This window comes from Blennius ocellaris (assembly GCF_963422515.1).
Source record: "Blennius ocellaris genome assembly, chromosome: 5".
Lineage (NCBI taxonomy): Eukaryota > Metazoa > Chordata > Actinopteri > Blenniiformes > Blenniidae > Blennius > Blennius ocellaris.
Window position 1 is genome coordinate 10,886,539 of NC_137654.1, and position 10,915 is coordinate 10,897,453.

At 42.4% G+C, this 10,915-nt stretch overlaps 1 protein-coding gene across 1 annotated transcript; it reads left to right on the forward strand.

Annotated features, from left to right (window-relative positions):
• Positions 1 to 2,354: 2,354 nt before the first annotated feature.
• On the forward strand, positions 2,355 to 7,568 carry LOC308130439 (taste receptor type 1 member 1-like; the record flags this gene model as incomplete). The annotated part of the gene is made up of 5 exons (XM_080496840.1): positions 2,355 to 2,396; positions 2,508 to 3,233; positions 4,129 to 4,335; positions 6,302 to 6,422; positions 6,640 to 7,568. 5 exons carry the CDS (start codon positions 2,355 to 2,357, stop codon positions 7,566 to 7,568), a joined length of 2,025 nt encoding a protein of 674 aa, XP_080352966.1.
• Between the last annotated feature and the right edge of the window lie 3,347 nt (positions 7,569 to 10,915).

Consider the following 10,915-nt stretch of genomic DNA (forward strand, 5'->3'; position numbering starts at 1 on the left):
CATATGAGGTAGTAAATCCCTACACTACCACAGAGCAAGGAACATGTATATATGTTTTGCTCTTGCTGTCCTATTTGTCTATCTCTGTGGCTGGATACCAATGTAGCTTGCCCATGAGTATTATTATTATTTTGTTGGAGCTGCCATCTTTTACAAATTAAGTGAATTTATAAAAACGTCTCTGACCATTTCCGTTGCAGGGGCCTACAAAACCCCATATCTCCCCACTCTTTTACACTGCATGAGAAATGCCACAATCAGTCCCCCATGTTGAGGATTGTGGTTGGTGGGTCCACGGAGCCTTCCCACTTTGCTTGTTCAGGCTGTGCCCGACCAGGACACGTGGGCTACATGGTCACCAGGTGCCTGTCGGCGAACACCAACCCTGGGACTGGCTCCAGAGATGTGTCCCTGTGACCCTCATTCGAGTAGGGTAAACAATATTTTTGTGTTCTATTTGCACGAGTGAGATTTAGACATGTTTCTGGGCCTTTACTCTAGACCCATTGGCCTTGGGTGACCTTACCAGGAGAATGTATTCTGGACAGCATAGCTCTGAAGGTCACCAGACCATGCAAGTCCTTCTGCCATGACAAGACCACAGTCCAGGAAGGGCTCAGGCCATCTGGGAAGCTTCAAATTGGTGAAGCCACTCCTCCACATTGAGAAGAGCCATTTGATGTGATCCATCTGATTAGCGTGCTCCCTGGTTGCCTCCCTTTTTAGGTTTATCAGGCCTTGGAGAGTTCCAGTCTGGGAGCATCTTGACAGTCCCCCCAGAAGAGTTGGAGGAAGTTGTGGGGCACAGGGATACCTGGGCTTCTTTGCTCTTTGTGCTGCTACCACAACCCCATATGGGCTCAGCAGGAAAGAATGGATGGATGGACGTCTGACTATTTGTATGTCGGTATGCAGTGATAGAAAATCAGCACTGAGACCTTTGCCATCCCCAATATATACTATCTTATTCAAAGCAGAGACAAATCTCCTCATATTGCACCCCAGTATATACTAGACCTGCCACAATGATGCATATTTTGTCTCTTATGCTTGTTTTTCCTCCGTAATTACACACATGAAGCCACTTGAATAAATTTTGGGGTAAAACATCTTACATGACATAAACTAAAGATGGCTTTTACCTGAACAAAAAATAACATGCTTTTTGTTTGATTATCTTGCTAAAACAAAACCTTATCTTTGTTGAAAACTCAAGCCTACCACAGAGAGTTAGGACAGATGCAGTCAAATTCCCTGGACAAGTCTCTATCAAGCAAGTTCAGATCCCATTTGCATAGAGATTTGTGGTTTATCCACCAAACATTAAAGCTGGCAGTAGCTGGCAGCTGGCAGTTGCGATCAGGTCAGTCGATGCTTTCAAACAAACAAACAAAACACACTTAAGGCAACAATGCAGCAGATTTGGGGTTTTCTATGCCTGTTGGGAACTCTACTGCATAGTGTATCCCAAAATATTGTTCCACCCTCAGAGTTTCAGCTGGATGGAGATTATTTGCTCGGTGGGCTTTTTGGTATTCATCACACCGACTCTCCTCTTCATCTTGATAGACCAGAGGCCATCGATTGCACCAGGTGAGTCCCATGCCTTCATTTAAGCTTTTAACAAATTCACCAAAGTCCATCACATCTGTTAATATTTAAATGTGTTTTATATCTAAAATACTATGACAGTATCCTTGGTGCTTAGTAAATTATTTTTTAGTAATTTAGAGAGCAAGGGAATTTGATGAAAAATTTATTATCACAGGTGAATATGCCTTGATTTACATCAGACAAGAAAATACAACTATCAGATTCGACCACACCTCAACCATCATTGCACTTGAATTGACCGACATGAATCAATCTATAATTCATCTCAACAAAGATGGGCTTACTTTGACACGGAACAGCCTCAGTGTACAAACATTTTTAGCAGTGGTAGGATGTAAAAGTATAAACAAATAGACTGGTGAGTCATTTTAGTAAAGGTCATCACATTTCAGAGTGAAAGTTCTATTTTCAGTGTTTTTAATTGTTGTTAAATTGCTAAATTTCAAAATGCACTGTTTCCCCCCATCCCTTTCTCTGTCCTCAGTGAGCCTTTAATTCTGTCGAGTTATCAGAGGTTTCAGGTGATGAGATTTGCTGTGGAGGAAATCAACAACTCTACCAGCCTCCTGCCAAATATATCCATTGGCTATATCCTGTTTGACCAGTGTTCGGATAGATATAGCATTCCAAGCATTCTCAACCTCCTGTCAGTGAATGGCTTGATTAAGCCTTGGGGGGACTCACACAAAAATTTGTCTAAAGTGATGGCTGTGATCGGTAGTTACACAAGTAGTAAGACGATGGCTGTCGCTCCACTTGTCATGATGGATCTCATTCCAATGGTAAATTTACCAACTCTTTTCTCTTGTTCATTAAAGTCATTTATCCACTTGTATCTTGATATTTGATAAAGTATTGCCAGTGTAAATCATAAATTCTGTTCCTTTCACCAGGTCAGCTATGGTGCAGCCAGCACTGTGTTTTCACAAAAGAAAACCTATCCATCTTTCTTACGAACAGCGTATACCAACAAAGATGTCATTGAAATTTTTGTCAAGATTTTGAAGAACTTCAGATGGCACTGGGTAGCTTTTCTACACGATGATAATGATGTTGGCATTGATAGTCGAGAATTCTTCATAAGGAAAATTCAAGACACTGACATCTGCCTAGCATATATCAAAGGCCTTGATCATCAAACAGATTACCCGCGAATATTCAAACAGATAGACAGTCTGAGGGTGCATGTCATAATTGTTTTTGTTATTGATTGGAATGCAGAAGATCTTATTGAGTCAGCAATACAACACAATGTCACCAACAAGGTGTGGATAGCAACAGATGGATGGTCCTTAAACAGAAAACTCCTCCAGACAAAAGGAATCAGGAATATTGGGACTGTGATCGGGGTTGCTTCACCTGCAAAGACAATAACTGGTTTAAGTGATTTTGTCCATTCTGCCAAAGCGGCTGCCCTTTGTGAAAATGCAGAACAGGAGAAGTTTTGCAATCAACTTTTCAACTGCAGTGAGTTGAGTGCTGCAGATATCATTGATGCAGACTCATCATTCTCTTTTCCTGTTTATGCTGCTGTGTACTCCATCGCCCACGCCTTACACAACACATTACAATGTGGAGCTGGCAGATGTAATGACAATATTACAGTGTACCCACACATGGTAAGCATGAAACTTTTTCATTTGGACCATTTGTGTTGGTTTATGTTAACATTAAAAAATCATTCATATGACTGGAACAGGTATAGTTCTAGAATCCTGAAGCTAATGACATTGTGGTTTCACTGGAATGGACCTACACGTTGATCCAATCAATGATACAAGATTGAAGGGTTAATGTCAGCACCATAGGAGGTTTATACATCTGAGCAGGTGAAACATGGCCATGTTTTAAATTCTTGAAATCTAAGAACATTTCATCTTTGTTCAAACTGAAGTGAACTCGACTGATGCAATAAATACAAAATGTGGGCTTTCCACTAGCTCAGGGGTCGGCAACTTTCAACACACAAAGAGCTATTTGGACCCGTTTCCCAGAACTTGCTGGGAGTTGTGTCTGGGTGTGCTTTGCCTTACCGTACTGTCCCGACCTGCCCTGTGCTGCCACACTCTGGAATGTTCAGCAGTGGGACCGAGGCTCAAGGAGCAGGAGCAGAGGGATGGCTCTGGAGCTGTGGGTTGCTGACCCTGCACTCGCCAAATGTAAAATTCATGAACCAATCTGATCATGTCTAGGGTGATTGGAATCATTTCAAACACACCCGCTTTGTTTTGTGGCTGGTGGGTTTATGAAGCATTCTGCTTCCTTCAACACCCTATACAGTTCCTTTACAACCAGTGAAGTGACACATTAGAAGGCCCTGCATATCTTACCAATACAGAGTAATCATAAAGAAATTTTAAGGAAGGAATGATTGACAGCATTGCAGATCAGTTACTATGAAATGGCTATTCAAACAAAATAAAACTTTCTGTGACCTTGTGACCTGAGCAGAGCGTTTAATGAAGAAGCCCTTGATGTTCACTCCAATGTAACTGTTATTTCCACTTTCCTCAGGTCCTAGCAGAGCTGAAAAAGTCCAACTTTACAATTTTAAATCAAACTATAGAGTTTGACGAGAATGGTGACCCCAACTATGGATCATACTTAATAGTTTATTGGAACCACAATGGTGATGTGCAGGAGGTTGGCTATAATGAATTTTACCCACCCTTCCAATTCGTCATCAACAGCAGTGAAATTCAATGGCACGGAAATGGAAAAGTAAGGTGTTTTTTTTCTTCTCCAATTTATATTGCCAGACTTATTAATGACAGTATTTTATTTTGGTATCCCATGTGTGCTCAACTGTGTGTAAAGGTCCCTTCATGCTTTCTGCTTCCACGTGTGCGCAGAGTATGCGTGACGTCAAAATCGTGAAAATCTGCCCCAGTGCGCTTGGGTCCGCTCCAACCCCTCTGCAGATGATCATGCCCAGCACAAAATTTTGTGACCGCGCAACCAGTGCATTCCAACTGCACATGCACCAGCGCTTACTAGGCGCTTGTGTTTGGAGATCTTCACCCCCTCCTAGTCTAAACAGTCGCAATTAAAAAGCAAATAAAGAGCTAGGTCGCTCAGAACCCCTTAAATTAAGCATAAACTACTTTAGTAAAAGTGGAGAATGCCGGGCAGCAGAAGTGGAAATATTTTTGGGATTCTTACATTATGTCGTGGAACGTGCACGGTCTGAAGATGTGCAATGTGGAAAGCATGGAGGAGCCTTAAGGGTGACTGACTAAAGCCACATTTGCGTTGTCATGCCCGCGGCAGACAACGCAATCCTCTTTATATATATATATATATATATTTTTTTTTTAATCCCCACACAGTGGTGTTTCTAGATGTATATACTTGGGGGCAAGATTTTATTTCAGGTCTAGTGACACTACTGAATTCCAAAGTAAAGTGGGTGCATAACTTGTAAACCACAACTTTATAACAACCATATAGGCATTGATCCCATAAAAATGTTGAACCTTGGAGATAGCCAATCCCCCAAAGAAAATAAACAAAAAAAATATATAATAATGACAGAGTTCAAACTATGTCATGATGTTTCTAAGACGGCAGCTCAGCCACTCAACGATGCATCACACAGTTTGCGACTAGTTACCTTAATTTTCTCTGCTAAAGTAAAAGTTTCAAACTCGTATTCCTAAACAATTGACCTCATTATTCTTAACCGTTTGTTAGCTTCAGCTGCTGACAAGTGTCAAGGTCCGAGGACAACCCAGAAGCAGACTCGAACAACAAATTGGCATTTGCAGGTTTTTATTGAACAGTGAGGGCAAACTAGTTTACATCTGGCGATCAGAGATCTGGCAATCAGAGTCCAAGTCCAGGCAGGGGTCGGTACACGGTTGAATCCAAAACACAAAGAACACAGGGAATGGGCTGGGGTCATGAAGAAAAAACAACAGCGACGATCGAGCACAAAGACATGGAGTGAGATTTAAATACATGAGAAGAGGGAAGTCACAGGTGAGACAAATCAAGCAGATTGCACAGCACACACACAGAGGAGGAGTACACAGGAAGAGCAAGTGACAGAGGCGTAGAGTGAACACAGAGTAGAGACGTCGACTTTACACACACGACACAGACAGACCCTGACAAGGTACTTGTGACGACTCGCTCCAGTTCTGTGAAGCAGTGCCTCAATCAGCGCCAGCCAATCAGCTCTGAGCATCTAAATGTTGATAGTGGGGCTTCGGGCTCAACCCCCACTGCGCATCAAAATCACGTGAACTGAATGAGTGGAGGCACAATCTGAGCATGCGCACTTACACTTTACTGCATGCAATACACACTGCATGGTGAGAGAGAGGCTCGCCCCACTCATGCACCATCGGTGTGGATCAGGAGAAAACACAGCCTGAAGAAGGAAGAGGAGCACTGTCCTCACACTGTAATTATGTGCTATATAAGAGCAGGTTTTACTCACAGACAGGAAAATATTGTAGACAATCTTAAAGTATTAAGAGCATACTTTGCATGCAGTCCTTTTCTGATGACACCAGGTGGGGCTCAGCCTCTCCTGCCCCTAATGACCAGTCACCTCTGTTTATATGTATAACCTATATGTAGGTTTTTGTTTCCACAAATGTCAGAGTGTAAAATCCTTTACCTCAACCTATACCTAAACCTAATCTGAAGTCCTTCTGTCCTGAATGATTGTGTCTAACAGGTTCCGACTTCAGTTTGCTCCCAGGAGTGTCCCGTAGGATACAAGAAAAAACCAGAAGGAGTCCACAAATGCTGCTTCAGTTGTGAAATCTGCCAAAATGGGACTTTTATCAACATAACAGGTGGAGTATTACACAACATAATATCAATTAAAGATGTATTAAACCATGACTATGCTGAGAACTATTTTAGACTGTTGTTAGATTTCATTAAAGGCAGAGATGGTTTATCACTCAGGTAATTGACTCCACTCATACGAGCTTCAATAAAATCACTGCACACGTAACTTATTAAAGTTCCACATCTTCACTGACAGTGTTTCTCTGTGTTGTGAAACAGAGGATCCCTACACTTGTGTCTCCTGCACTGAGGCTGAATGGTCCACAGAGGGAAGCACGTCATGCAACCAGCGGGTGGTGGAGTTCGTAGCGTTCACAGACACTGGAGGTGTAGTCATCATGGTTGCTGCCTGGGCCTTGGTGGGACTCAGTCTGGCTGTGTCTGTTCTCTTTGCTATCAACTACAATACACCTGTGGTCAGATCTGCTGGAGGACCCATGTGCTTCCTCATTTTAATCTGTCTCACGCTTTCTAGTGTCAGTGTGTACTTTTATTTTGGTAAGACAACAATAGCTTCCTGTATCTTGAGGTTTTTACCATTTGTGTTGTTCTACACTGTTTGTCTGGCTTGTTTTGTTGTGCGCTCTTTTCAGATTGTTTGTATTTTTAAGATAGCAGCCAAGTTGCCAAAGCTTTACAGCTGGTGGATGAAATATCACGGACAGTGGCTGGTCATCAGTGTGGCTTTTGCCATTCAGGCACTCTTACTTCTTATTGGATACTCTATTGATCCTCCCAAACCCTTCAATGAAACATTTTGGTACAGAGACAAAATGGTTCTTGTTTGTGACATTAATTTGAAAGCAGCATCCAGTTGTGTGGTTTTCCTTTTATCCCTGTGTTGTCTTTGCTTCATTTTCTCCTACATGGGGAAGGACCTCCCAAAGAACTACAATGAGGCCAAATCAATCACCTTCTGCCTGCTCCTGCTCATCCTCACATGGATCACTTTTGCCACAGTGTACCTACTTTACAATGGGGCGTACATCCAGACTCTGAATGCTTTGGCAGTCCTCTGCAGTCTCTACTCTTTCCTTCTGTGGTACTTCCTCCCAAAGTGTTTAATTATCATCTTCCAACCCCAGAGAAACACACAGCAATTCTTCCAAGGTCTCATTCAGAATTACACCAAAACAATCAGCCAGTAGCTGCCAGCAGTAAATATGTCAGTATCTTACATACATACATCAGTAATCCTTCTACCACTTTTAGTAAAAACATAATATGGCATTTCCAGCAAATGTATCAAAGGATTATAGTGTGACATTCCCCTATATAGCAAAAACATAGCCATAAAACTGATCTAAAACTGACCTTAAGTGACCCAGAGTGACCTGGTCTGACCAAGACTATTTTTGGGACACTTGTACCCTGTCAAACAGAGATGTGGGCCATAAATAGGACTGATCCTGAAGAAAAAGTATTTTGATCACATGACCAATTATCAATTGTAATCACTCTAAAGTATAGTCAAAGAAATATTTATTTAAATTCTTCACTCATTTCATTTTCATCTCATAAAGTATGAAATAAAACAAATTTGTGTCAATGCATTTGATTTGTTATGACATGTGGAAAAGAAACAACACATGCAACATACAGTATGTTCCCAAAACAGTCTGTGTGCAATAAACTGACAATAAATTGAGGTAACTTGGAGTTCACTTCACTATTTCAGCCATATTTTCTGTGCTTGTTGCTCTACTGCTTTCATCAGTTTCAAATAGTTTTAAAATAGTGGTAAATATATTGGTTGTTTTGTCTCAGTATGTTTAACTTCAGTTGTGTCCCATATCTGATTGTAGAAAGCTGCAATAGTGTTTAATCAAAAATATTTCTATACACTATATTATAATTGTTGTATGAATACTGGAAAATTTGAATTTGCTTCTCCTTCGATAAAATAATTTATCTCATCTTTTCGAGTATCCTGTTTCTGTCGTAAACATTTTTTTTCAAATGATTCCATCTGTTTTAATTTCCTGTCAATTTTAATAATAATTTACAAGCATTTATGGATTCATGTTGATATTTTAGTTTGATCACCAAAAGCGAAGTGCACTAAAGTGCGGCACAATGCCCATCAGTGCTGGTCCTCAACTTCCACGTTGCAGCTGAGAGAGCTGACGCAATGCAAGGATGGACACCGGGGTGTCCCTGTGTGTGGAAGTTGTCTGAGTCTGATCATCGCGTCGCATCACGTCGCGTCTTGAGCCACTGGCCAACGCACTGCAACTGCATGTCTGCACACACTGGCAGGTTCCGGAACTCTGGTGTTGGGGAAACGGAGCGTAATTCACTTTTTTTTAAAGTCTTCTACTACTTTCTGCTGTAAGCTGATGAGAATAATGCTCGATTAAATGACAACAATTACCAGTGTATCCGTAAAACTTTCTTCCCTTTTAGGGGGTTCCTTTACACGGCACCAGTGTGCGGATCCACTGTATCAGCAAAGTTTATATACCAGCTCTCAAGGTGCAAAGTTTCTTTCATAGCCACTAATCCCTCCCACAGAGATTGATGGAGGCTACAGCGCCTGTTACTGCACATGTGCATCTCTCCCCCTCCCGTTCCCTTCCATTCCTTGTAAACAAACATGGTGACCCATAGTGGTATTAGTCACGGATTTGTTCGGTGAAAAACCTGCAAGACTGAGAGAAGAGAGACAACCCAGTATCGAGAGAAAAAAAAGATTAAATTAGCTTGTACAAGGACAGAGAAATGAATTCACCTCAGGAGCTGAAGTTCATCGATCTGCCAAGATCTTCATTTCGCTGCCCAGTTTTATTCAAAGTTAAAGTAGGCGGTTACATTTTCATACACAGATACAACAAAGCAGATTAACACTGGTTCTCAGGCCTGTGTGCCTATGTGTGTGTGTGTGTGTGTGTGTGTGTGTGTGTGTGTGTGTGTGTGTGTGTGTGTGTGTGTGTGTGTGTGTGTGTGTGTGTGTGTGTGTGTGTGTGTGTGTGTGTATATGCTTACACTTCTATGTGGTTCACACAGTTGAAGCAGGAATCTCCTCAGATAAGATTTTCCCCGGCCCAGAGGCCAGAGACCTTGAAGACATCTCAGAGTGTGGTACAGTTTCAATAAATCTTTTCGTCAATACAAAGAACAAAGACTCGTGGCCTTGCAGGTGTGAAACAGTGAACAGTGGTTATAATAGACATGCATGAATCAACGATAACTTACAAAATGTTAATTCCCATTATATCAAGTACTAATAATTAACACAAAGTTCAAATTCACTCAACAGTATTCTCGTTTTATCGTCCATGTCAGTAGTTTTATAGTTGAGACTCACCCCTGGTAGCATCCGATGCCTCATCAGTCCATATGGATGTCGGGTACTCTCCATTTTCTTCACGTTTGTAGCGTATTGTTCTCTGCACACGTCTGTGTGGTTTCATTACAAAATCAAGCAAAAGTGCCCTTGCATGGCCTGGCATACTAACTACATCGTTCTCTCTGTGTCCGCTGCTGCAGTGTAAACACACTCCCCTTTTTTAACGAATTCGGTGTTGTCAGGACTATAAGTTTAAAAGGATTTTCAAGGTTACTGTCAACAAAAATACCCAGACATTTAAATCCCTCAGAAGAGAATGGAAATTCATGTTTGATTCAATGAAATGTCAAATACAAAGAGTGGCAAAATCTCACTAATAATAATAATAATAATAATTATAATAATAATAATAATAATGCATACATTATTCATTCACTCTGTAGTCAAAGGTGGTCAACTATACAGTATATGTAGCCACAGCTGCCCTGGGGCAGACTTAAGCCCCGGTCCCACCGCACACAAGTGCCGGGACGGAGCGGAGCGGTACGGAGTGGTACGGAATAGAGACCCCGACTGAAATTTTGGGTCGCGTCCCCACTGCAGAGAGGAGCGTTAAAAGTGGGTGGGGCTTATGAGTTTCGCAGAAATGCGACATTATAATATAACAGAAAAGAAAGTCGTCAGATGTAGATTTTATGAATCCTCTGTTGTTGTTTAAATTATCCACTTTGCACTGTTATTTTTTGCAGCGGAAAAAAAAAAGTTACTTTTTGCAGAAGTCATTTTTTGCAGCGGAGAGCTGCAGCGCAACTTCCTTGTTTGTTGTGAGAGAGCGAACGCTCGGCCACTTGCCGGCGACTTGAGGCGACGTGCCCCGCACTCGAGTGCTCGGGTGCGGGGCAAGTGGCCAGAGCGTTCCCCCCGGTTGGCTGAGGCACAGACATGGGAGTCTGAGCTTTCTGCTCAAACGCAGGAGGCTCTCCACTCCGGCGCTGATCGCGGCAGCTCAGCGTTGGAACACGGAGGCGCCGAGCTCCGAACTCCTTTTCATCGCTTCCGCGGTCCGTCCCCGCGATAAAGCGCCACTACCGCGGCTGAACAGAACGCTGACCGCCTCTGGAAAGCGGAGCTGCCGGAGCGCGGTCAGCGCCGGAGACGAGAGCTCCAGACTCCCGTGTCCCGGACGCGCATCCACGCCACGGCGAG